Genomic DNA, 27,913 nt, shown 5'->3' on the forward strand with positions numbered 1-27,913 from the left:
TCACTTGAAAAACAGGTTTGTCCTTCAAAAATGACAACAGTGGACTCTCAATGGCAGGTGAAATTTGAAAAAGGATTAGGAAAGGATTACCTAAGAGAAAAAGAACAGGTGCATCCAGGGTGCTCCAGTGCGTGGGGAGGGTGAATGACACCCTCAAAATAGTCCTTTTGCATTTCAGTTCTATTTGTACTCTGGACTTTGACAATGGTCAGTGCTGGGTGAGTTTGGGCTCATCTTAAAGATGGGCAAAAGATAGAATTAGCAAAGAAGTTTCCCTCCATTCTTTGAAGGGAAAACAGAACTTAAAGATCATATGTTGTACTTTTGGCCGGGCGCGGTGGCTCACACCTGTAATCCCAGCACTTTGGGAGGCCAAGATGGGCGGATCACGAGGTCAGGAGATCGAGACCATCCTGGCTAACACGGTGAAACCCCGTCTCTACTAAAAATTACAAAAAAATTAGCCGGGCATGGTGGCGGGCGCCTGTAATCCCAGCTACTGAGGAGGCTGAGGCAGGAGAATGGCGTGAACCCGGGAGGTGGAGCTTGCAGTGAGCCGAGATTGCGCCACTGCACTCCAGCCTGGGTGACAGAGCAAGACTCCGTCTCAAAAAAAAAAAAAAAAAAAAAGATCATATGTTGCACTTTTTAGTGAAAAGATGTATAGATGTACCTGAAGAAAAGGCAGGAAACCCACAACTTTCAAAGCTCTCCACTCTGCGTGAGCCCCAGTTCTCCTCTTCGCGACTCTGGGAATAGGTAGGGAAAGAATATTAACTATCTGGGGAAGGTGGCTGTAAAGTCAAGGCAAGAATTTCTATAAGGGAACTTATCAAGGAGTGTTATGGATGGAAGTGATCATCTGGCCCATACTCATTAAACAGATGAAGAGACTGAACCGTAAGTGATGCAATGACCTGCCTAAGGTCATGACAAGTTATTGGCAAAGTTACAGCTGGAAATCAGGGAGTCAGGTCCCTTTAATCCACCTCAGCCCTTTTCTTTATGCTATGAGTAATGCTATTTTGGCTAGGCACGGTGGCTCAAGCTTATAATCCCACCACTTTAGGAGGATGAGGAAGGAGGATTGCTTGAGCCCAGGAATTTGAGACCAGCCTGGGCAACAAAGTAGTGAGACCCTGTCTCTACAATAAATAAATAAATAAATAAATACGTGTGTGTGTGTGTGTGTGTGTGTGTATCCACGAAGAGTGGTGGCTTGCATCTGTAGTTCCAGCTACTTAGGAGGCTGAGGCAGGAGGATTACTTGAGCCCAGGAGTTTGAGGCTGCAGTGAACTATAATTGTGCCATTGCATTCCAGCTTGGGCAACAGAGTAAGACCCTGTCTCAAAATTTTTTTTTTAAAAAAGAGTAATACTATCTTAACAGGCTTGGCCTATGTTTTTCCCTTAAAAGCTGAAAGATGGGAACAGATGGTTCTGAGCCTACATTCTGTTCAGCAGAGGGACTCCTTGAGGAGCTCCAGGTTTTATAGTACTGCACTCCCACCTGCAGTACCAATGGCCCCTGCTCTCCTGCTATTGCCAGATGTTGGGAGAGGGGAATCTGTAGGGGACCTCTGGGAAAGATAACAGCAATAAAATAATAACTACTACTTATTGAGTGCTTTGTCCATGCCAGACACTGGGCTAAGTGGGCATTTTACAGGCATTATCTCATTTGATCCTCATGATAATCTTGTGAGGCAAGTATAATTATCGTTCCCATTTTGCAGATGAAAAACTGAGGTTCAAAGGGGTTATGTAACTTGCCCAAGCTTACATACCCCCAAAGTAATTGACAGAAATAGAATTTGCACCTATCTCTGTCTGGCTCCAAACTTCAAGCTTTGGACCCTGTGTTGTGTGACTTCTCAAGGCGGACTTCACTCTGAGCTCCCCAAGTCACAGGAGAAATTTGGGTGGCTGCTTAACTCACATACACAAAGGACGTGAAATTTGACATATACTGGCTTTGCTGTTTCTGGATGGAGGTGGTTAGTGGGAAGGTTGATGTCTCTGGAGGGCACTGAGCTCCCAAGAGATGGTACTGGGCACTCTGGTGTGACCTTGAAAACACGATGGCTGCACAGTCCAGCTCCACTCTGACTGTGGCTGACTTGGTCTCTGGGATGTGGACCAGCAGAGCTCCCTGAAGGCAGAACTTTGGGTAGGTGACGTTTGTCACATGTCTCCATTCCTTTCCTCTGTAGGGGTTGCCCACTCTGGGCCAAACCCCATTTTCCTTCCTATGATCTCCAAGATTTTAGCTCCCTTCTATCAGTGATTCCCAAGCACAGCTGCCCACTAGAATAACCTAGGAAGCCTTTTAAAATTATTAGTATCTGGACCACATTTCAAGAGATTCTGATTTAATTATTCTCAGTTGTTTCCCAATTAAGGTTGCCAGATAATATATAGGATGCTCAGTTAAATTTTAATTTCAAATGACAATGAGTAATTTTTAGCATAAATATGTCACAAATATTACATGGGCCATATTTATACTAAAAGATGATTTGTTGTTTATCACAGATTTAAATTAACTGGGCATCCTGTATTTTCACTAGAAAAATTTGGCGATCCTATTCCCAAGTGATTCTGATGTACAGGCACAGGCTGAGAATCTGCCATATGCGATCCACAGTCCTTGCAAATGCACTTATGCACTACTCTCCGCTTCACAACCTCTGGCCAGGGCAGCAAATGCATGCATTTTCTTAGGGTCTTCTGTGGATAATGGCCTAGTGTCTGCCCTCTAACTCAGCAGTGGGGCTGATCATGTGAAGGGGAAGACAGACACCGTGAGAGGTCACCGTGGGTGCTCATAGGAGGTTGGTAATGTCTGATAAATAACTGGAGGTTCTGCCTGCTCCCTGGGCTGGTCCTGTGTGGAGTTCTCAGTAATTGAACAATGCTTATTGGGTAGCTACTCTATGCATGATGCTTGCTAGGCCATGCAGGGGATGCTGTGGATGCTCTAGAAGAACTCAACCTGGGAAGGGAGAATCCAAGTTTCCTTTACTAGAAATTTTAATCTACAATCTAACATGGATTAGATTAGAACAAGTACCCTTTTATGCACATAAACCCATTTAGTAAGATTGCATACACTTATACCCAACCAACAGGTGACTGGACAGAACTGAATGAAGATACGTGCATTGTAAATAGGAAGAAGGAATGTCTTGCCATTTCAGGATGGAGACCAAGAAGAGCTCCAGTTCTACCACTTACTAGCTATGCCATCTGGGTCATAGTATTTATTTTTCTTCAGTCTCCATGTCTTCATCTGTAAAATGGGAATGATGATAATAGGTCATGGAGAGATTATGAGGGTGAAATGAAACTGCATGGAGTATGGGTGCTGGAATACCAGCACACCTTAGAGATGCTGTAGTTTTGGGGTTTTGATTCTAGACCACCTTCATAAAACAAATATCACAATAAAGCCGCTTACATGAATTTTTTGGTTTCCCAGTGTACATAGAAGTTATGTTTACATTATACTGTATTTTATTAAGTGTACAATAGCATTATGTCTAAAAAATAAATGCACAAACCTTAATTAAAAATACTTCATTGTGGCCAGGCACGGTGGCTCACGCCTGTAATCCCAGCACTTTAGGAGGTCGAGGTGGGCGGATCACTTGAGGTCAGGAGTTAAAGACCACCTGGCCAACATGGCAAAGCCCTGTCCTTACTAAAAATACAAAAATTAGCCAGGCTTGGTGGTGTGCACCTGTAGTCCCAGCTACTGGTGAGGCCGAGGCAGGAGAATCACTTAAACCCAGGAGGAGGAGGTTGCAGTGAGATCATGACCCCGCACTCCAGCCTGGGCAACAGAATGAGATTCTGCCTCAAAAAAAAAAAAATAAATAAATAAAAATAAATAAAATAAAACAAAAAAGAAAGAAACTTTATTGCTAAAAAATTCTAACAATCATCTAAGCCTTCAGGGAGTCATAATCATTTTGCTGGTGGAGGGTCTTGCCTCAATGTTGATGGTTGCTGACTGATCAGGGTGGAGCGGCTGTGGTAATTCCTTAAAATAAGACAACAACAAAGTTTGTTGCATTGATTGACTCTTCCTTTCACGAAATATTTTTCTGTCGTATGTGATGCTGTTTGATTGCACTTTACCCACAGTAGAACTTCTTTCAAAATTGGAGTCAATCCTCTTAAACCCTGCCATGGCTTTTTCAACTAAGTTTATGTAATATTCTAAATTGTTTGTTGTCATTTCATTATTGTTCACAGCATCTTCACCAGCAGTAGTTTCACTCTCAAGAAACCACTTTCTTTGCTCATCCAGAAGAAGCAACTCCTCGTCTGTTCAAGTTTGATCATGAGATTGCAGCAATTCAGTCACATCTTCAGGCTCCACTTCTAATTAGAATTAGAAGAATTAGAAGAATTCCTTCGCTATTTCCACCACATCTACAGTTACTTCCTTCACTGAAGTCTTGAACCCCTCAAAGTCATTCATGAGGATTAGAATCAACTTCTTCCAAACTCCTGTTCATGTTGATATTTTGACCTCTTTTTATGAATCACAAATACTCTTAATGGAGTCTAGAGTGGGGAATCCTTTACAGCAGGTTTTCAATTTACTTTGCCCAGATCCATCAGAAGAATCATGATCAGTGGCAGATACAGGTTTATGAACTAATTTCTGAAATAATGATTTGAAAGTTGAAATTACTCCTTGATCCATGAGCTGAAGAGTAGATGTTGTATTAGCAGGCATGAAAATAAGATTAATCTCCTTGTACATCTCCATCAGAGCTCTTGGATAACCAGGTGTATTGTCAATGAGCAGCAATATTTTGAAAGGAATCTTTTTTTTTTCTGAGCAATAGGTCTCAACAGTGTGCTTAAAAATATTCAGTAAACAGATGTGCTGTTATCCAGGCTTTATTGTTTCATTTATAGAGCACAGGCATAGAGATCTAGCATAATTCTTAAGGTCCCTAGAATTTTCAGAATGGTAAATGAGCACTGGATTCAACTTAAAGTCACCAGCTGCACTAGCTCATCAGCCTCTATCTAGACAGTCAGGCCGGCTTTTGAAGCTTTGAAGCCATGTATTGACTTGTTCTCTCTATGACTTATTTAACTATGAGAGTCCTAGATGGCATCTTCTTCCAGTAGATGGCTGTTTCATCCACATTGAAAATCTGTTGTTTCACGTAGCCACCTTTATCCATTATTTTAACTGGATCTTCTCAATAACTTGCTGCAGCTTCTACGTGTTATGGAGATGGCTATGTTATTATGGAGATGGCTTCTTTCCTTAAATTCATGAACCAGTCTCTGCTAGCTTCCAACTTTTCTTCTGCAGTTTCGTCACTCCTGTTAGACTTTATAGAATCGAATAGAGTTAGGGCTGCTTTGCTCTGGATTAGGCTTTGGCTTAAGGAAATGTTCTGACTGGCTTGATCTTCTATCCAGACCACTAAAAACTTTCTCCATAGCACCCATAAAGCTGTTTCACTTTCTTATTATTCACATGTTCACTGAAGTAGCACCTTTAATTTCCTTCAACAACTTTTCCTTTGCATTTACAACTTGGCTAACTGATGCAAGAGGCCTAGCTTTCAACCTATGTAGGCTTTGTCACTAAGGTTAATCATTTCTAGCTTTTAATTTAAAGTGAGATACATGTGACTCTTCCTTTCACTTGAACACTTACTTGCCATTGTAGGGTTATTAATTGGTCTAATTTTAATATTGTTGTGTCTCAGGTGATAGGGAGGCCCCAGAAGAAGGAAAGAAATGGGGGAATAGCTGGTCCATGGAGCAGTCAGAACACACACAACATTTATTGATTAAGTTTGCCATCTTTTGTGGGTGTGGTTCTTGGTGCCCCAAAAATTACAATAGTAAAATCAAAGATCACTGACCACAGGTCACCATAACAGATATAATAATTATTTGAAAGTTTGAAATATTTTGAGAATTACCAAAATGTGACACAGAAACACAAAGCAAGCACATGCTGTTGGAAAAATGGCGCCAATAGACTTGCTCAATGCAGGACTGGCACACATTTTCAATTTGTGAAAAATGCAGCGTCTTGGGAATGCAATAAAGCAAAGCACAATAAAATGAGATGTGCCTGTACTAAGCATGCTATAAATACTAGCTCTTACAATGACGGCATCTCTAAGACAATATGGGACCATATTACCCATATTTATAATGCACTCAGAAGTGTCCATGTCCAAAGAATTTAAGAATAAAGCTACCAAGAGAAGACCTTTTCTTTAACACCAGTTTAGTCTAGGATTTGATAGAGCCTAAATCTTTAAAGACTGTGAAACGTGACACAGGAAATGGAGAAGAATTTCCCAATTCTAGTCTCCCTGTTTGGTATTTTCTACTAAATTTTACTTTCACAATGATGCAATAAGTATCGAAAGGCTAGAGCAGGTTCTTGCAACTGTATGCTAACATGTTATTCTCATGTGCCTGCCTGTCTGGGATGGGTGTTTTTAGGGTGTAGTTATATGGAAATAGCCTCTGATTATGTTTCTGACTTTTCCAGGTAGGTTATAATTTCAGACAGTTGTTTTGACGTGACTCTTTGGCAAGGCACACATATCTGTGAGATCTTCAGAACACTGAATTAGAATGACACGAAAAATTTTAAATTATTCGAATACATGATGTAGTGTGTCTTGATACTGTTTTGTTTTGTTTTGTTTTGTTTGAGATAGAGTTTCACTATTGTCACCCATGTTGGAGTGCAATGGCATGATCTTGGCTCACTGCAACCTCTGCCTCAGCCTCCCGAGTAGCTGGGATTACAGGCATGCACCACCATGACTGGCTGATTTTGTATTTTTAGTAGAAATGGGGGTTTCACCATATTGGCCAGGCTGGTCTCAAACTCCCGACCTCAGGTAATCCTCCCGCCTCAGCCTCCGAAAGTGCTGGGATTATAGGCTTGAGCCACCGTGCCTGGCCTTGGTACTGTTGTAACATGCAAAGGGTCAGCTGTATGCAAACGAAAGTTAATTTCCAGTATAAGCAAGGAGAAAGAAAAGGAAAACATGAAAGCAAACCATTCCTCACCTTTATGACTATTTCTGCAGTGTGTGGAGAGGATATAGTCGTCTTTCTGTATAAATCCTGCTACTCAGGCCCTAATTTGAGTTTACATTTCATTGTCTGAAAGACACAGCAGTTAAGGGGCCTGTTTTTGTATATACATCTGCATGTGTATGCCTGGGTATGAAATAAGTCCTGTGAGGGTGGAAGGTTTTGGCTGTTTGCTCACTGCTATGTCCCTGCTCCTAGAAAAAGCCTGGCACACAGGAGACTCTCAACATCCTCTAATGGAATGAATTAACGTGTATGTAGAGTATGTGCTCCTGGATCTGTTATCCCAGATAAACATACTCACTTCAGTGCTCATCAACTTTTTCACCCATGAGAACTGTGCTTTGGATAAGGAAAGGGAGAAGGACAACTTATAGGCTACCGGTAGGAGAGACAGAAAAAAGAGAAAGAGAAAATAGACTCCAGAGGTGAGGACAGGGTGGGTGGTAGGCAGGTGTCCAGGCAGAAGGTCAGGAACTAGAAGCAGCAGATTTTGTATATCCCCCAATGTTGGGTGGGAGGCTGTCTTCCAGATTATTCAGTCCAGGAGTCCTAGGCCCCTAGACTAGGAATGAGGCTTCTTCAACTTTTCTTTCTTTCTTTTTTTTTTCTTTCCAAAAAAGAACCAATGGGAAGCAGTCTTTTCCAGAGATGAGGCTGACTGGGTGACCTAAAATGCCAATCTTTTTGCCTTGGGCTAGAATTTTACCAGCTCGATGTGGTCACAATAGTTCTCCCATGCTGTTCCAAATACTTCTGGGCAGTGACATCCCAGTCTGCCATTCATGAACATAAGAGAGATGAATTAATGAAGCTTTCTGGAATGGTGGAGAGAGGTAGACTCTGTGGCAATGGAATACTCCCTTCATCAGCGAGGACACCGAGGCACCAGATGACGACATTGTTTATTCAAAATTACACAGTAGTTCAGTAGAAGAGTTGGCCCAAAGCCCTGGTCTTCTAATTTCTTCTCCCATCTTCTTGTCATTTTTGTTTTTGTTTTCCCTAAAAATCTTCCAGGACTCTTGTAGCCTGATTCTATCCTGACATGCACACCATTGTTTTTTGTTTTTTGAGATGGAGTCTTGCTCTGTCACCCAGGCTGGAGTGCAGTGACGTGATCTCGGCTCACTGCAAGCTCTGCCTCCCGGGTTCAAGCAATTCTCCTGCCTCAGCCTCCAGAGTAGCTGGGATTATAGGCGCGCGCCACTATGCCTGGCTAATTTTTTTGTATTTTTAGTAGAGATGGGGTTTCACCATCTTGGCCAGGCTGGTCTCAAACCCCTGACCTTGTGATCCGCCCGCCTCAGCCTCCCAAAGTGCTGGGATTACAGGCATGAGCCATCGCGCCCAGCCACGCACACTACTCTTCACGGTTTCAAAAGTTTCTTCATATATACCGCTTCAGCAAGGCAAGCATTGTTCTTCCCACTTCGTCGATGATAACACGGATTATCTGAGAGGTTAAGTGACTTATATAAGTTCAGCTAGCTGATAATCAGGAGGAAAACCCTTTGCCACTTGCAAACTACCTTGCCCCTTCATCTCTTGATGCCTAATATTTTACCATTAGAATTTTATTCCTTAAAGCTTAAGGCACTGGTCATCTTTAATTCCAAATGCCTCCAGGGAAAGTCATATTTAAGCTAGTCAGTCACTGATACCTGCCACTTTAATGTAAATAAATTTAGAAACTTTTGCTGAATTAATTAAAAAATATGGAGATGTTAAAGAACTGGGGCCTGAAAGACTGAGAAGACACTCTAGAATGGGGGAGATGTGAGAAAAGCTCCATCTGACTTCTAATTTAGTCTCAGGCCACTGCCTTCGCCGCCTGGTGATTTCTGAAAATTCTCCATTAGAGGCATCTTATAACACAGGAGACCCATCTTGTCACCAGATCTGTCACCACAGTAAGGACAGGGGACAGGGCAGCTGAGTCTCTGCACTTTTTTGTAATGGAACCTCAACCATCTGGCTCAATGGGTTTCTGGCTTCTCCACGGAGACAGCATTTAGATATTTAAACTTTAATGTGAGTGACTCAGGAATAGTTTTGCAGACAGCATCAAATGCCTCTTCTCACCACTGGAACGAGAAGCCATGAACGGCCAGCACCGAGGCTCTGACCAGGCAGGGAAGGGCATTCATGCCTTTGACTCGTGACCTAAGCCCCAGTATTATGCCATGCATGTGCTAGGTGCCAGGGCCTGGGGATGCTAGGAGGAGCAAGGCGTGCTTCCTGCCCTTGATGAGCTCATAGTCTAATAAGCCCTCTAAGTACTGGGTGTTGGACAGGAGAAGCCCAGGAGTCTGCTGAACCAGGAAGAGGCTGCCAGACTCACAGTTCTGGGAGAAAGGAGGGCAGAGTCCAGGAGAGCTGAGATAATGCCTCCAGGAGCAGGTGACACCCAGTGAACTCCACTGTAGGGCGGAGGCTACTTATCCCCTGCCCATGTCTATACCCACTGGTGAGTGTGTGGGTGGTGGTGGGGGGTATGGGCAGTGGTTAGAGGAGGCCTGGTCAGCACTTTCAGGCCATGGGAGAGGCAGAGTCTCACAGTTCTCCTTGTTCCTACCATTCTGCTTGTGTCTTACAGTTCCTAACCCTCTATTCTTGGGCTTTCTACAGGGCCACTCCTTTCTAACAAATGAAAGCAAGAGTCAGGCCCCCAAGGAGAAGGAGCTGTGAGCCAGTTCCTCATCTCACTGCCAGATGATTCCTTTCCAAAAGGGAAAGATACCCAGGAAAACTGTGGCTGGGAAAGCTCTGAGAATTAGGACTCAAGTGACAAGGGAGGGGACAGAAGAGCTCTTCATGGTGTTTGCCAAGTCTGAGTACAAAGACCACAGGGCAAAGAGCAAGAAAGAATCTGACTAGGACATTTTGGCAAGGTCCAAGGAGAAACTAGAGGGTGGAGGAGTGACGGATTTAGGCAGAAAAGGCTGGTGAGCGGGGAATAGATGAGGCAGGAAGAGCAAGGCTAAGGAACCCAAGAGAGCCAAAATGGTCCATGACAGAGGGAAGAGCATCCCATCCCAATGCAAGGTGGGGAGGTTTCGATGGCAACGCATCCATCGCCTTCTCAGTAATTAACCAGCCTCTGTGTACATAAAGACATAATTATAGGCCAAACAACTCCTTTGATGTAAGAGTATAGAACGTCTGGGGGGAAAGGGGCAAATAAAAGAAAGAACAATCTTGCTTTAATATACAAACAAGGTCCATGGAAAGGTATTGCCAAACAAGCAAATAAGCCAAACAAACAAATGAACAGAATGTTGGGAAAGCAGGACCCAGGCCGACTGGGCACCCAAGATATCCCGGGCCCTCTGAGAGCATTCTAGCTGACTTCGTTGGGCATTTCTGCTTTTCTTTCAAAGAGTTCACATGTGTTCTCATCAGAATGGCTGTATTCACATCCCCTACCTGTTCTATGCAGAAATTCTCAGCATTTCCAAAGGGACCTGTTTACTTCTGGAATCAAAACCCCAAAGAAAGGGGGGTTGCAAAGGGTTTGAATGGCTCCTCCTGGGAAGCAAATCTAATCGGGAATGGAGCTGAGCTTGTAACCCAGCATCCTGGATGCCTGTCCTGTGATATAACCCCTGAAACACCACTCTTTCTGTTGGGGCCAACTTTATTAGAGAAATCTGTTAATTGGGGAACGGAGCGGGAGAAGGGAGAGAGCAATGGGATGTTAATATGATTTAACACTTGATGGGCTCTGAAAACAAATAAGGAGGGGGCTTCGGGCTTTAGCTTGGCACATTCGTCGTTCCACATACGTGTTACCAAAATGAATATATGCAACTAAACTATATGCGAGACTCTGGGGGCACAGTAACACAGACTTTGTGAAACAAAAAGGCATTTCTCCTGCTTCCACTGTGTCTCTTGTGGTGCCATTGTCTGATGCTAAGAACTCACATAATAACAAAAAACAATGCCCCTATGATGGGGGGAAAACTTGATTTGGCACCAGCCGTGGTGTTTTCCATGGGAATGATGGTGGGGGCTGTGGCCGACTGTGGGAATAGTGCAAATCAGCACTTTTTTGTAGATTTTCTTCAAGCCATTGTTTATTTTGGCTTTGGTCAGATCCGTGGCCCAGCTTGAAGATTCCCACTGGGCTTTCTGAAACTCGCAGACCTATGAGAGATGGAACAGGGATAAATAAATAATTACAAAACACCCTTCCCCCACCATGGCACTCATGCATGCGTGTGCCTGTCTTGGTGGTGCATGTATGTTGCAGTACTATACATCTGACCCATGCCACCACTGGGCAATTAAAGAGAAAGCAAGGTTTTCTCTGGGCTTAGCTGGTTCATTGTCTCAGTACCATCTTTCATTTGGGGCAAGAGAGATCAGAGCTGTTTCACACAAGGGCCAGTTTTTGCAAAATGGCATTGGAGAAAGCTTGTTTGAAACTGTGCATACATGAGGTCTTCCTAACATTTTTAGATGTTTACAGGCATTTCAACACGAATAACTCAGGTTGTGGTTCTCACAGAAGCAAAAAATCAGTAATTCTTCTAATAATGGAAGATAAACTTTTTTTTTTTTGAGACGGAGTCTGGCTCTGTCGCCCAGGCTGGAGTGCAGTGGCGTTATCTCGGCTCACTGCAAGCTCCGCCTCCCGGGTTCATGCCATTCTCCTGCCTCAGCCTCCGGAGAAGCTGGGATTACAGGCATGCGCCACCACGCCCGGCTAATTTTGTATTTTTGGTAGAGACAGGGTTTCTCTATGTTGGTCAGGCTAGTCGCGAACTCCCAACCTCAGGTGTTCTGCCCGCTTTGGCCTCCCAAAGTGCTGGGATTACAGGCGTGAGCCACTGCGTCCGGCCATCAAGAGTTTTTATGACAATGTGTACGAAGCTGCCTTTGAGTAGGGTGGCTGCATCGCACACCTCCAGGGGGCAGCATTGTCTTTGTCCTCTATATAAATGGTTCCCCTGGAGGAAAACTCCAGGTGACCTTGCAAAGTAACCATATTTAGATGGGCTTGTCATAGAGATATTTTCCAAGGAAGTGCAGAAGAGTCTTGTTCACTACATCTTGTTCCTTTCTTAGATACAAGTTACATCAGAATAGGGGACTCAGGCTCTTGCCTGGGTCTGGATTGGAAGAAAAAGAGCTTACCATGGGCCAGAGTGTGCTAAGTCAGATACAATACACAAGCATCTTATCACACATTTCAATGATGTGGAAACTTAGGCCAAGAGAGGTTAAGGGACTTGTCCAAGCTCACACAGTCTGTATGCAACAGAGCTGGGATTTGAACCCTTTCCTATGGCACTCTAGAGCAGCCTTCAATCATCCCCTGACGCCTCCAGTACTTCCCAGGGCTGGCAAGCATCCATGATTGTGGACAGCAGTGGCAGTGAAACAATGTCAGCTGGGGTAGGGGTTTTCAGAGGCAAAAGGTGGAATTCAGCTGGGGAGGGGGGTGGTTCCTGAGCTGCCACTTCTGCCTCTCAAATTAAAGGGAGCCAGGTGTGGAGGCATCCTGGTGTGAGCTTTGCACAGCTGAACCAAGGCTGGGCAGAGGAGTGTGGAGAGGGATGCTGACATCTCCTCCCACTTCTGGAAAATAACTTTGCATTTGAAGGGAGAAAGGCATGAGTAAATCTGTAACTCGGATTTGGACGGCCTGGGATTTCATTTGGCTGTGTGAAGGCACACACAGGTGCCTCGCAAGTGTGTGCGTGATTACGTATGTATGTGTGTCTGCGAGTAGGAGTGTTTGTGTTGGGGGTGGGGGGATCTTCTGGTTACACACTGGTTCCCTTCTTCCCATTTGGATTGGGGAGCTTTTATTTATTTATTTTTAAGTCATAGCAGCCACCATGTATGGGGACCTAACTGTGTGCCAGGCATTGTGCTGGACACTTTTTGAGGCATTATTTTTCTGTGAAAAAAGTAGTTTGTTTTTATGCAGGTGCACCCAGAGACATCAGGTATTTTTTTCCATTCCGGTTAAAAGACAGTGTTCTACTCTGTGGTAAGCCTTGGGGAGAGGCAGGGAAGGCTGCGGGGACGGGCAGGGGCGGTCCCTGCCTCGCTCGCTAGTCTCCACCTTTTATTTTGACCGGTCCGATGGCGACAGGCTCGCACTAGGACCCAGGCGCCAGAGTGCCTCCGTCTGTCCTGTAGGTTCATTCAATCTCCCATACACACAGACCCATAGCGAGACCGACACACACTCCCATACACTCACACACACAACTGCAGGCAGCGAGGCTCGGGAAGTCAGGCCGGCTCTTCGCCCCGGCGCCTTCTCTGCTCCAGCCGGCCGGGTCTCCCTGGGGGCCCGGAGCTCGGCCGGGCCGCGCAGCCCCGTTAGAGGACGAGCTCGGCGGACCCCCGCTCCTCCATGGGCAAACGCGGGCGGCCGCGCAAGGAGGCGCGCTGCGAGGGCGCGGGGCTGGCCCCCGCCGCGCCCCCGGCTGTGCCCCCCGCCGCGGCCGCGCCCCAGCCCCCGGCCCTGCCCGAGGACCCCGCTGGGGCCAAGCCCAGGTGCCCCTTCTCAGACATTTTCAACACCAGCGAGAACTCGATGGAGAAGCACATCAACACTTTTCTGCAGAACGTGCAGATTCTGCTCGAGGCCGCCAGCTACCTGGAGCAGATCGAGAAAGAAAACAAAAGTAAGTTTGGGGGCCCCTGCTCTTCCTCGGCGCCCGGTTCTTTCTTTCTCGCCCACTTGGGCGACCCCTGTTGCGAGCTCGGCCCGTCCCCCCCCCCGCCCCCCCCGCCCAACATACACATCCAGCCCTTGGCAGTAAAGCCGATGACACCGGAGAAAGGACACGCACGCACAAAGCTGCTAAAGATGTAACAAAGACGGGCGAGGGGGAGAGGGGCCTGTCGGTGCGTCGGTCTGTCCTCTCCGGCCGGCTGGGGCTGGGAGGATGGCCCAGCGGAGGAGCGGGGGAGTGTTGTTGTTTGCTGACAACTGAGCCGAGAGCTCATCTCTTTGAGGTCGCTTTTCTTCCTTTTTTTTTTTTTTTTTTTTTTTTCCGGAGCCTTCTCAGGCAGACAAGTGTTGTTTTTCTGTTGCTCGTTCCTGGGTGGGGTGGGGATTAGAAGCCGAAAGTTGGAAACCATAGGCAGAGCTCAGAGGTTCCAGAAAGAAAACACACAGACACACACTACAACAATAACAACCAAACAGCTCTCCACGGCGTGGGCTCGGCTCTGTCTCTCTCTCTCCCTCCTACTTCGCCTTTTTCCTTCCCTCTCGCAGCAGGACTGGGCTCAGGCCATCACGTCTACGGACACAGTCCCCCTGCACGTCCGTTGCCCTGGGGTGCCACCGCCGCCCCCCCAAAGAAGGAGGCCGGCGGGGCCAAGCAACGCCAGCAGCTCGCCCCGGACACGCCGTCCTGAGCCCGGGAAACTTGGCCGTGGGGACGCGGCTAGAAGGAAACTTTGGGATCTTTGAGAAACAATAGTTGGGGAAGAAAGTGTGGGCTGTTCTGTGCTTTTTCTTTATTTTCCGGGAGACGGCTCCTGAGTGAGCGCACAGGGCAAGCAAGGCAAACGCCTTCCTGGTCGATTTCTACCCCCCCCCCCCACCTGCCCACCCCCAGATTCACGTGGATAGTAGTGCGTGGGTGGGGGTGTGCTGGGAACCCCACCCTGGCCTGGCCTCTTTTTTGAATTTATTTGTTTCATTTTTGCCCCTACCAGCCAGGTCCCCCAGCTTTCCCCAGGCAGTCGACTCAGCGCCCTAACGGGGGCACGCGTGTGCAGCGTATCCAGCACGGTCCTCAGAATAATAGCTGTGAAAAGGAGGAAGGGAACTAGGCAGACAGACCGACAGATAGGGGGAAACCGGGATGTTTAATGTGTCCGAACAAGTAGGAAGATCAATGAGGCGCGAGTGTGTGTGTGTACGTGTGCGCGTGTGTGTGAGAGAGAGAGAAAGAAAGAAGGTCCCGATTGCAACGTGTCAGATCTTGCAACCTTCCCCCCACCCAACACAACAACCCTCAGACACAAAAACACCATTGCTGACTGATACCCCAGGTCTTCAGGGTTAAAGGAACCGTGTGTTGGCAGCGCAATTGTGCAGACGCTGTAAGGCCAAAACGAGGATTTGTGTTGTGAGGTCGGTGGTGCGTTCTTTTCTTTATCTTCTCGCCTGTTTTCCCGGAGTGCCTGGGTTGCGAGAAAGGCGCATCGCAGGCTATGCAGCCGAATCGCTTCGCAATTATTCATGCTGGTCGGAGGGGGATGGGGCGCGGGAAGCTATGTGTGCATTTGTCTGGAGGGTAGTTTCTGAAAAGCCAGAGCTGGTGGGGAGCTGGGTGAAGACGTGGTTTTGTTTGGTGTGTTTGCTTTTGTTGCAGGGGGGAGGGGCGCGATTTCTTCAGCTACCCCCATCCCCGGCTACCAGTTCTCTGGAGTCTGTCCCGTGGCGTTGGCTCTGACTAGGGGTACACCCCATGAGGGCACGTTGGCAGTGTGTGGCAAACCTGGCTTGCCCCCCTACCCCAGCCACCCCCCCTCACCAGCGAGGTGTATGGAGGAGGCGGTCGGAGATTCCTCAGCGTCCCGCCCCCCACTTCGCACCCGCAGACAATCGGAGACCTCCCCCCGCCCCACCCCCCACCCCGCCGCCACCTCGTTGTTTACCCCGTGCCGGGGCTCCGGCGTGGCCACCAGTCACGTAAGCAGAGAGCCGGGCGCACCGGGCTTGGGCTGCCCCGCGTGGGGCGGGCCCGTGGCGGCGTAACCGGGCTCCAGAGGCTGGTGAAGCCGAGGGGCTTCCTCCCAGCCCATCGCCCGAGGCGTCCGCCCTGCAAATCTGCCAGCCCCCGAGAGGGGTTTGGAACCTTAGCACCCAAGTCTAAGTCAACTTCATGTGCGTAATAAGTCCCTCGGCCCCGCAGCCCCCCTCCTCCGGCCGGCTCCCGGCGGGAGTATTTTTAGCTCTCTTGCTTCTTTTCGCCGCCGCTGTTTGGCTCTAAATGACGTGATGCCAACGGCCCCCAGATTTCCCCGAGAGCTTGGGGCGCCGCGCTGTGCCCAGTTTGGCTGCAGAGACCCCGCTCCAGGCCCTCGCCCCGTCCCCAACAGCTCGAACAGGCTGGGGTGACCTCCGGCAAACTCCGTGCGACCATCCGCCAGGCCCTCTGTTATCCCCCTTGCAAAGAGAAGCGGTCCACGGGGGCCACTTTATCCCACCCCCTCTCCTCCCCTCCTCCTGCCCGGTCTAGGTCTCTGGGTACGGAAAACGGCGGGCCCTACATCTGCCTCGTTTTATGGGGGGCGCTTCTTCGCGCTGGCGGCGCTCGTCGTTGTTTTCTGCTCGCTGCACACAATGCCCGCGCGTCACGGCAATCCGCGTGTGCACAGCAATAACGCGAGTCGGGGGGCGGGTCGTGCGTGCGCCCGGCTCGGGCACTGCGGGTCGCTCGGCGCGCGCGGGGCTTGTTTTGCTCCAGAGCTCTGCTTTCCGAAACGCTTACATCATTCAGTCGTTGGGGGAGGGAGAGGGATCTGGGCGTTCCGACAGGATTCCAGCATCTACCGGGTCCCTGGTTTCTGGAAGGAAGCAGGGACCCTAGCTTTTTAGTAGTTATTATTGGGGGTGGGGTTGGGTAGTTTGTTGTGTACGTCTTTTTTTTTTTTTTTTTTAGGTCACTACTGCAAAAGGGCATCGCTGGCCGACTCAGGTGCACAACCTCCCCGCCTTCATTTCAGCGAGTTCCCCTATAATCACTTGATCTCGGTTTCTCCGCCTTCTCCTCCTCCCCCTCCCAGCTAGAGACACATGGTTTCCACATGGAGACAAACTTCTTTCCTCCGACTGGACTTGACCTAGCTGCGTCGTTCAGCCAATCGGCAGCTCCAGCCTCTTCTGACGTCACGCGTTGCTGGGGCCGGAGGCTGGGGGGGGGTGGAGCCAGGCTGCAAGCCACGAAATCTCTGGGAGCTGTAGTGCGGCCAGCTGGTCCAGTCTCTTCTTAAAGGGACGCTCTTCTGTCCGGAGAGAGTGTCGGGCCCCGATTCTCCATTTCGGGTTCGGTGAGACCTTTCTGAGATGCATGGTGGACCCTGGTCACGAGTTAACACGTTCCGTTTTTACTGCTGTTTGCGAAGTACTTACTTGGCAGGAGCTTGCCTTATTTTCCATCGTAGCCAGAACTGCTTTTCGTTCCCTTGTTGAGGTTTCCGTACTGGTAGTGTTCACCAAGTTGTGGCCACATTGCTGAATTATTTCCAGTGGAGAGGTTGAGTTTTCTTGGAGGAGGGGTTCAAATTAAGTCACCCATTGTTGACTGTGTGCTGTGTGCAAGGCAGGGGGGATTCCCTAGGAAAGGCAGGTACATTCTCCCAAAACTCCAACTGATGTGAATCTCTACGGATCACAAATTGAAGGCCTCCAGAAATATTAATCATGAAGGCTGTGATCCTATTACCACAAATTCAGAAATTATATGTAAATAATCTCTGACATCATCACCTATATGCATTTTGAGTCCAGTGGAAGGGTGGGAATTAAGGACTGACTAATAAGTAGAAAAAGATCTTGGAAAAGGTTAAAACTAAAAGAGAAGAAGAGATCCATAAAGGGATGTTATGTGCATAAGAGCCGACTGGCAGGTAAGGGAAAGAAGCTGTGAGAGCAGGTAAGGTCTGGAGGAGAGAAATGGGCTTCCTAGTGTCTGGAGGAGAGAAATGGGCTTCCTAGTGTCTGGAGGAGGTTGCTTTGGAGGCAACACTTAAGATAGGGAAGGACCATCAGATGAGAGTAGAAAGCCATAAGGCTCCTTGGAGTGGATCACCTGGGTTTGAGGGTGGGGTGCTTTCCTAGGGGCATGGACAGCCCAAGAAACAGCCTGTTCCTCCTGGTAGAGGAAGCTGCTGTTGTGTGGTGTCATTTGGCCCCACCCTGCCTTCTGACTTAATCTCCTCTTCCTTGCCCTGAAACCTCTGTGTCTGTGCAGCAGATCCACCAGCAAGCAGGCTTCACAGTCGAACCTCTGTGCTCGACTTAGACTCTTCCACTGTCTAGAATGCTTTCATTCTCTTACTCCCCTAGGGATATCTGTATCCTACCTTCTCTTCAAGACTTAGATCAGTTCCCACCTCCTCCAGGAAGCTTCCCCTAGCTATTTCAGCCCATTTGGCTCTATTTGTTAAGTCATTGTACTTGAGAGAATGAAACCTTTGCAGTCACATGGAGCAGGGCCCAGCTTGCTACTCTACTGCTTACTGGCTTTGTGACTTTGGACACAACTTACTTAGCCTGAGGTTCCATTTCCTTTTTGCAAAATGGGGATAACAATAGTATGACCCTCATATCATTGTCAAACAACTCAATGAGGCACTGCACTTAAATATTTAACGTACCTGAAATATAATAGGTGCTCAATAAATAGCAACTTCTCTGAGCTTTGATAATCAGTACCATGCACTTCTCTACTTGCTTCCTGTGTGTTAGCTTTACCTTTACAAGGAGTTTATTAGTAACTTAAGAGAAAAGATCACTTACAGTATTCAATGCATGTTACCCATTGCATATAGCACACCACTGGGCATACAGTAGTAGATCCTTAATATAAATGTTTTGATTGGTTAGATTTGTCATTTACTGCTAGCTATGGCATGAGGATCAGGTTTGGAGGCCAGGGGACACATGACAGCCCTTCCGAAGATTTGGAGACGAGTCAGAAATACTGATCTCCAACTCCCTTGGGTGGTGAGACCAATCCCTGCAAGAAGATGATAGTTCAGACCTGAAGAGCTGAGACTGCATCCTGTGAACAGCTGTGACCCTGAGAAACAAATAAGAAAGAAGGAGACTAGAGTGACTTCTGCTGAAATCGAGGGCTTTGATGGCAACTAATGTTCAAGCTGGTCACGTTTTTGCATGACAACAATCTTATGAATTCATACATTCTTCAAATGTACATTGAATGTCTACTATGTGCAGATGCTTCTTTCTGAAAACTCTAGGTTGAAGTATGGTGGGGGTGGAGTAGGGTATTTGTCTTTAGTGGAGTTATGTGAAGAGCATTCTTAAATCAGGCCCTATTTCCTCTGCATCCCAAATTATGTTCCCCAGATTCAACTTATTTTTTCCAGTTTTAAATATGATCTCTGCTGACTGGTAAATACCAGAAGAAGGCTTTTTTGAGGATATTGTTACGGCTTTCAGAATCACGGAGCTCCCAAGGACTGTGTGTCCTGGAAAGGAGATCCAGGGAAAGGGGACAGGGCCTTGGAAGTTAGAGAAGTTGAATTGAGCCATTCCTGGTTTGGGAGCAAAAAGGAGGCTCCATTAGCTACCAAGGCAAAACAGTAGTTGCTCATCCACCTCTCATCTCTGATCGAAACAGTCTCCCACTGATACATCCAGAAATGGGGATTCATCTGGAGATGCCTGGGCAAAAGTCTAGAGGTGAAACTGAGGAAAATGAAGAGGGTGCCGGCGTGCAGCAGCAGCAACTAATTGTATGGCATAATATCAATAATGGCTACAATTTATTGAACACTGACTATATTCCAAGTATGGGGCTATGCATTCGTTATCTCCCCTGATCTTCACAACAACCTTCTGATGGATGCAATTTTATTACCCCCTTTTGCGGAGGAGGGAACTGAGGAGCAGGGATGCCAGGTAATTTGCCCAAAGGATATATAGCTAGTAAGTGGCGGAGCTGAGTTTTGAACTTAGGCCTCTGATTCCAGAGCCTGTGCTCTTAACCATATACACATGTACTCATTTTACAGCCAAGGAATGAAGTCCAGAGAGGTGAAATGACTTACTCAAGGTCACCCAGGAACCTGAAGCAGAGCTGGTATTTGAAACACCTTGTTTATTGTCCAAGGTCTTCCTGCACACACCTTGCTTAGAAAAGGTTTCGAAGTGAGGCTGGAGTCAGAAGAGCCAACCAGAGAGGCTTTTTTTTTTTTTTTTTTTTTTTGTCTTTCAGAGTTGTTCAACTCTCCTGGCCTTAACTCAAGTTTAGGGCTCCTAGGAAACACCACCTCCCTCCTGCTGCCTTTCCCAAGTCTGTCCTCTGGGCATATTAGAGGACTTGGGGCTGTTGCTATGGTACTGGGGCCAACAGCAGGTTCATCAAAAGCCGGGTCTTTTGCCTTTTGAAAAAAAAACCCAGCCCTGCAGAAGCGAATTGGCCACAAAGATTTGCATCAGTCATTGTGGCTTGTTCTGTTTTAGATCCCCCTGCCTCCCTACCCCACCCCCTCCTCCCTACCACCACCACTTTCTATAAATACAGTTGGATAAATATTGATTTAAACTGGGTTTCTGGAGGAGAAGCACATGCTTGCCCTGGCTTGGTCTTCACTTAGATACCACCAGTATGTCAGGCCTGACACACCTAACCCCCGACAGCTCTGGCTTCCAAATGTCCTGTTTGGGGAGATGAATTGTGGTTTTGTGGCTTTTGAGTTTTTTTTTTTTTCTTTTTTAAAGGAGAGAAAGAAAAAGAAATAAAAAAGTAACAACCCAGCAAGAAATGGGAGTCTTCCTGCAGAATGAGGAAAGCAATTTTCAGCAGGCAGAAATGGGGGAGCTTTATAGTAATATGGCCTCCTGAACCATTCTTCTCCCTTCCCATTTTTCTTTCCGCTCCACTTCAGTTTTTTTTTGTTTTGTTTTGTTTTGTTTTGTTTTGAGATGGAGTCTCACTCTGTTGCCCAGGCTGGAGTGCATTGGCACAATCTCGGCTCACTGCAACCTCCACCTCCTGGGTTCAAGTGATTCTCCTGCCTCAGCCTCCCAAGTAGCTGGGACTACAGGTGGTTGCCACCACGCCTGGCTAATTTTTGTATTTTTAGTAGAGACAGGTTTTCACCATGCTGGCTAGGCTGGTCTTGAACTCCTGACCTTGTGATCCGCCCACCTTGGCCTCCCAAAGTGCTAGGATTGCAGGCGTGAGCCACCACACTGGGTCCAGGTTTTGTTTTTAAAGGAGGCAGGTATTAGCACAGAGCATCAGGGCCAGAAGGAGCCCCAGAGGTCACAGAGCATCCATCATCTGTACAGTCATGGAGTCTGAGACCCAGAGAGGGACACTGGCTTGCCCAAGATGACACAGCAGAGGCAGAACCAGGTCCTTCTGGGCTGTGTTCCCTCCTACCTGATACGAGAATGGGTTCCAGGTAGAGTCCCAACCTGGGCATTTGTTCCACAGGTCCAGTGCTCATAAAGTCAGCAATTTTCAAACCTGGTTTACTGATCCCAGGGTGTGTCCGGTTATTGCAAAGGTCGTTGCAACATTCTCAATAGTCTTTCAAAATGAAGCTAATTTCAATTTGCCATACTTAGAAAAATACTATCTTTTACATTTGGGGGCTGGGAGGAGGGAGGAGCTAGAAGGTGGTGGCAGTGATGAGGTGGCTATCCCAAGCCTTGACTGAGGAGGAGGAATTCAAGTCTTGGGGGATCCTTCTGGAGGTGGAGCTCTAGGCTCACAGTGGGGAGAGAGAAAAAAAAGAGAGGGAGGGAGGATGGAAGGGAATGGGAGAGGCTTCAATTCCCTGTCCCAGGGACAGACACCTGCTCTCTGGCTCTTCTAACTTAAAGGAAGCAATTGTCTCTGATGTCATTGTACCCGAGTGGCCTGGCTAGAGGTGTTAAAGCTGTCAACAGCTGACTTGATCTTTGTGGTCAAAAATAATGGGCATTTGCCATCATCATGCTGAGCAGGAGGCTCCTTCTTTGCTTCCTCATCTTGGCAGAAGTGTGCTGGGCCCCTTGCTTATGAAATGTTTTGAAAGTTCAGGTGACCCTTGCTTTGAGCAGTACACTCCAGGGAATATATGTAAACAGAATCCTTTTTCAAAAAAATTTAGAGAAACTCTCTTGAAAAGCCCTTGTGGCAACTATTTTGGTAAGATGTGGAATTATGTTGTGAGCCATTCTCCCTAAATTTGTGTTTATTCATTCATTAATTAAACCAGTACATAAGGAGTACATACTTGCTTAATGGGAGGCACTGTGCTAGGTCTTGGAGGTAGAGTCCCTGCCCTCATGGAGTGTATTATTCCAGTGCCAGGTTTTAGAGGTAGAGTTCCTGTCTTCATGGAGTGTACTATTCCACTGCCAGGTTTTAGAACTTCACTTGTCTTAAAGTGAACCCCAACAATGCAGGATGGCATTTGACTTGAGTATTTTTGTCTTTGGTTCTAGCTATCATTATAGACAGAATAAAAATTTAGCCTGGGCTTCCAAAAGGAGTAGTTCTTTCCCTCCCTGTCTCCCCTATCTGTGTTTAATGTGTTTTGTTTTTTTTTTTTTTTTGGAGACAGGGTCTTGCTCTGTTACCCAGGCTGGAGTACAGTGGCACAATCTCAGCTCACTGCAACCTCTACCTCCTGGGCTCAAGTGATCCTCCTGCCTCAGCCTCCCGAGTAGCTGGGACTATAGGTGTGTGCCACCTTGCCCCACTGATTTTTTGTATTTTCTGTAGATACAAGGTTTTGCTATATTGTCGAGGCTGGTCTCGAACTCCTGGGCTCAAGCCATCAACCCACCTCGGCTTCCAAAAGTGCTGGGATTACAGGCATGAGCCACCGTGCCCGGCCTACAATCCTTTGTGTTTTTGTGTTTGTCCTTGTAATTTCTACAGATGTTTTTTTTTTCTTTCACTGCCTGAGCTTAGGAAACTGTGTAAGCAACCTTGTAAGTAAATACATTCCACTCTCAGTTCTTTACAGATAGGGGCCTTCTGCACTTGGAGGATTGTCCAGACCAGCATTCCTCCCAAGTCCACTCTCCTGTACAACATGCTCTTGGCCACAGACCTCTAATATCCAACTCCAGTGTCTGTAAGGAAATTTAGACACAGCAAAATTAGAAAGATAAACACACTGTCCTGAGGGAGAGGGAGATTGAGAAATTCAAACTGAAGCCAATTAAAGGGGATCTGGATTACCTACTATTTGAAATGTCTTTTTCTGTGTCTTTATTGCCATTAGCAAGGATACTTGAATAAAGGTGATTTGGGAGTAGGAAGGCTATTGTATTAAAGTGGAGGACATGCCTAGGGCTGCTCTGGGCAAGTGAGAGCTAGTGTGGACTTTGTTTTTATTTCTACAGGGGCCCAGAACTACCTTATGGTGCCCCTGTGTTATCTTCTTCTTACCTCCACCACAGCCTGACCGTCCTGCCATATTTCTTGGCTCCCAAGACTGTGTGTGCCTTGCATACAACTTTCTTTCATTTTTTTCTACCAGTGGTACTGAGCTAAGTTTTTGTTGAACTGAGCTAAGTTCAACAAATAATTTCTAAAACCTGCCAGGGAGCCAAGCTCTGTGCTTGGTGATTCCAAAGTGAAGCATGTATGATCTCCAGTTCCAGGTCTATCTTCTAGTTCAAATGATAGACGAATAGAAATCAGTCAACAATTCTTGTCTGTCTTCTGGGAGTGTGTCATAACCTGTCCACAAGAGAGCTGCTGACAAGTGCAATGTCTTCTCTGTTTTCCAAAGGAGTGGTGATAATGGCCTCCTAGTATTGAGCATTTACTATGGGCCAGCACAATGCTACGTGCTTTATATTAAATTCTCACAAACATCCAATATGCAGGTGCTATAATAACCCTCATGTTGTAGATGAGGAAAGCCTTAGCTTTAGCAAGACTAACTTTCCTAAGGCCACAGTCTAATAAATAGTGGAGTAGAGACTAAAACCCAAGATTTTTCTTTCTTCCTGGAGAGACCTTAGGGCTCTGGGAAAAGCCCCAGGGAGTAAGAAATGTGCAAGAGGCAAGAATTGGAATCTGGAGGCTGGGCACGGTGGCTCACGTCTGTAATCCCAGCACTTTGGGGGGCCGAGGTGGGCGGATCACGAGGTCAGGAGATCGAGACCATTCTGGCTAACACGCTGAAACCCCGTCTCTACTAAAAATACAAAAAATTAGCCGGGCTTGGTGGTGGGCGCCTGTAGTCCCAGCTACTTGGGAGGCTGAAGCAGGAGAATGGCGTGAACCCGGGAGGTGGTGCTTGCAGTGAGCCGAGATCGCACCACTGCACTCCAGCCTGGGTGACAGAGCGAGACTCCGTCTCAAAAAAAAAAAAAAAAAAGAATTGGAATCTGGAATGTTTTAAGTTAGGCTGAGGGTGCCCTTGAGGATGCCTCCCTGGAGCGACTTCCTTTTCTCCCCACTCTTGCTAGGGTAGAGAGTGGGCTGTCAGAACCTCCAGGGCCCTTTGGGCGTTGACAGTGGAGCCAAATGGCTCCTTTCTCTAGACGGAGATGGTCTAGGGTGTCACTGCTTGCACCTGCAGTAGTACCTTGCCCAGCACCCCCTGGGGAACTCACCCAACCAGTAGGTCTCCTGTGGTTCTGCATACTAGGGTGTCAGGGTGTGAATCCACACCCTGTCAGGCTTATTAGGCTTCCTGGAGGCGCCCGAGCTTGCAGGGCAACTGGGCTGGCCCATACATGGAGCCAAGGGCTTCTGCCAGGGAAGCCAGAGGAGAGAGGCAAGTGTGAGCTGCAGAGATGAGCATTAGGTCCTTGCTGCCACCGTGACAGTGTGGGCCAGCTGGTTCCGGTCAGACGATGACATAGGCCAACCTCTTCCTCTCGCTGATCCAGAGCTAGGAAACAAGGGATCTTAAATATAACTGGATTTGTCTGGGCGCGGTGGCTCATGCCTGTAATCCCAGCACTTTGGGAGGCCGAAGTGGGTAGATCACCTGAGGTCAGGAGTTCGAGACCAGCCTGGCCAATATGGTGAAACCCCGTCTCTACTAAAAGTACAAAAATTAGCTGGGCATGGTGGTGGGTGCCTGTAATCCCAGCTGCTTGGGAGGCTGAGGCAGGAGAATTGCTTGAACCCGAGAGGCGGAGCTTGCAGTGAGCCAAGGTCGTGCCACTGCACTCCAGCCTGGGAGACAGAGTGAGACTCCGTGTCAAAAAACAAAAAAGCAAAAAACCCAAAATATAACTGGGTTCCTATTACTCACTTTTCAAAAGCCAATAGCTTCTTTCCTGCCTCACTTAAAATAAAATCCAAACTCCTTGTCATGGCCTTCATCATTGCCATTCAGAGTGAGTGTGATTGGAGGATGGAGAGCCTTGGTACCCCCTGGGAGCTTGTCAGAAATGAGACTCCAGGTCTGCTGCAGCAGAATCTGCATTTGCCACAATACCCAGGTGATTTGTGTGCTCCTTAAAGTTTGAGAAGATGTCTTAAACAGTCTTTGTGATCATCCCAGAACTCCTCACCCAGCCACCTAACCTTATCCCATTTTTATCATTTATCCCATATCCTGCTCATCACAATTTACACTTACTCTACTTGCTTATCATCAGTCTGGAGGGCTAGAATATAAGCACATAGAGGACAGGGACCATAAGTAGTTTTGTTCATTATTTTATCTTTGGCATCTAGCTTAGTGCCTGGCACATAACAGATGCTTAAGGAATATTTATTGAATAAATGATTAGTTTTCTGTCTTTATCTTTCTGACCTAGTGTTTCTCAACACAGGAGCTGTTGGTGTGACAGTTCTTGTACAGATTAGTTTGGAATATGGCAGGATTTAACATCCTTGGTTCCCACCCACTAAACGCCACTGGAACCCCCCCAGTCATTGTGACAATAAAAAAGACACTCGTACAATGTTTCTACCGCCTCCTAGTGTGATGGGATTGCCCTTGGTTGAGACCATTGCTTTAACCAATTTCGTTTGACCTGACGCGATTGAACATAACATGATGTATGCTGTAGGGTCCAAGGGTCAGAAAATTCAAGTTCCAATCTGTTCATAGCCTGTGTGACCTTGGGCAAATCACCTAATCTTTCTGGGCCTTATTTGTAAAATAGGAATCTCAGAGGTGTGCTGAGGATTAAATGAACTGACTGGAGGAGCAGCACCATGCATGTTGGCCCTAGTTATGTGGCAGCTAGTAGGCAAATGGATGTGTATTGTTCTAGGATCTAGGGACAATCCCACCTTCCTCAAATCAAAACACTATTGCTGGAAGAGCTGGTGAGATCAGCTATACCTTGGACAGGCAAGAGAATGGTATTTTTATTATAAGTGCTGCATCTGAGGCTGAGAGAACGCAGATACAAGGCGGCAGGAGCTGGTTGTGTGGTTTAGTGTTCAGGGCCTGGCTAGACCTAAGTGTGACCTCCACAAGTTTCTGCTGCCTGGAAAAGGGTGATGATGCCAAGGGGTGGGGGGCAGGGCAACTCGAGGCCAGCTCCTGGCAGGGGAGGGAGGGTTACCCAGGGCTTTGGCAAGAATGTGGGGCATCCTCTTAGCAGCAGGAGAAGGCCTTAAAAACAAGTTACATCTAACTTTGAAAGAACAGACTATTGCAATACCAACATCTAGGAAACACAACAAAAAATACAGTTTACTTTTGCTTTCAAATATAGATGCAGAAATCCCAAACAAAAATATCAACTCTTGGAACTGAACAGTGGTTCAAAACAATAACACACCGTGGCTGACCAGGTTATTTGCCAGATATTGCTGAAAGTCACAAAATCTACCAGCATAAATGATTACAGGCACAAATTAAAGAATAAAATGTGTTTACACTAACAAATGTTGAAAAGTCTTTGGGAGGCATTTCTAATGAAGAAAACTACTTGGACACAACAAAGATTGTTTCCTGTGGTGGTCTTTTAATTATAGTGGAAGGGTGAGGTTGGGCTCAAGGTTTGCGGTCATCACCAGGAGTGAAGGAGTTGACTCTGCTGGCAACCTTTCCTTGGGGAAGAATGAACCATGAACAGAAAAAAACAGCATTTGGATCCTTTGGGAATGTAACTTGGTCTTGATATTTAAAGGAATGGGCCCCACGGGTTTAAAAAAGCCTGAGGTCTAACCCTTATTCCATCAGTTTGATAGACAGCTGTTGGCCTTGGGCAAGTTACCATACCTCTCTGAGCCTCAGCTTTCTCAAGTGAAAAATGGGGACTGTATTGAGAAACAAGCTTAATGACACAAACTTCTATGACATAAACCTTGCAATGTTATTTGGGGAAATATTCACTTGGCATGGCCCTAGCAAAATCCTCCCAAATACCTTATCAGTAGCACCCTGGTGTCACCCCAAGTGGGGTGCTCCAAAGTAAGCAAGCCGCTTAGATGTGCATGTTAATTGAGTCCTGCAATGCAGATGTCTTCTTCGATCCAAGTTCATGCAAAAAAGAAGGAAAAGGACATTTGAGAGATTAACACATCCATTATAATCACTGAAATAGGCTGCTGTAATAAGGGCCATTTAATAAAATGTAAGAAGCCCTCTTCTAAGAGGGAAGAGATGGGTCAGGATGGAAGTCAAGTGCAGCTGTTTGAGCCTTTGCCAGTAGTCTGATCTCACCAGTAAAACTGGAGTTAAAAAACAACAAACTTCCAGATTCAGCCGTCTCAGATAAACACTACCTCCCCCTGGCGTTCCCCCCACCCCATGTCCTTTCCCTTTCTCCCCAGCTCGGGCAGCACCTGAGTCGCTTGGTGCGTTTCCGTGTGGTTGGGATGTCAGCCGGCAGCCCTGGCGACAGGAGCCCTGGGAGGCGGCAGCTACCTCTCGGGTTTAGCATTACGTCATCCCTTCTAGACCCAAATTTATCTCGGCTGCACACAGACCCGCAGCTCTGAGCTGCCGCTGACTTGAGGAGAGCTTACGCATGAACTTAGGCAAGGCTGACTCACTGGGCGAGGGAAAGGTTTTCTGCTGTTCTTCACGTTTCTGGGCTCTGGGGGAAGAGGAGGGGAGGAGGCTGCAGTAGTCATTTTGGGATGGGGGATGGAAAAATGTATAACTGTTAACGGTTCTCATTTAAGAG

The 27,913-nt window shown here is 47.1% G+C and overlaps 1 protein-coding gene across 4 annotated transcripts in view; it reads left to right on the forward strand.

Moving 5' to 3' along the window:
• The first annotated feature begins 13,240 nt into the window (after nt 1-13,240).
• MXI1 (MAX interactor 1, dimerization protein) overlaps nt 13,241-27,913 on the forward strand; it is an 82,010-nt gene continuing 67,337 nt past the window's right edge. Inside the window, exon 1 of one of the 4 annotated variants that reach the window (XM_063710485.1) lies at nt 13,241-13,760. In XM_063710485.1, the coding sequence (XP_063566555.1) occupies nt 13,487-13,760 (274 nt within the window). In that variant the 5' untranslated portion in view covers nt 13,241-13,486. Of the gene's footprint in view, nt 13,761-15,104; nt 15,227-27,913 lie in introns of those variants that run through there. The other 3 variants (XM_055352113.2, XM_004050084.5, XM_055352117.2) reach the window with 3 other exon arrangements.

This window comes from Gorilla gorilla, chromosome 8 (genome assembly GCF_029281585.2).
Source record: "Gorilla gorilla gorilla isolate KB3781 chromosome 8, NHGRI_mGorGor1-v2.1_pri, whole genome shotgun sequence".
NCBI lineage: Eukaryota > Metazoa > Chordata > Mammalia > Primates > Hominidae > Gorilla > Gorilla gorilla.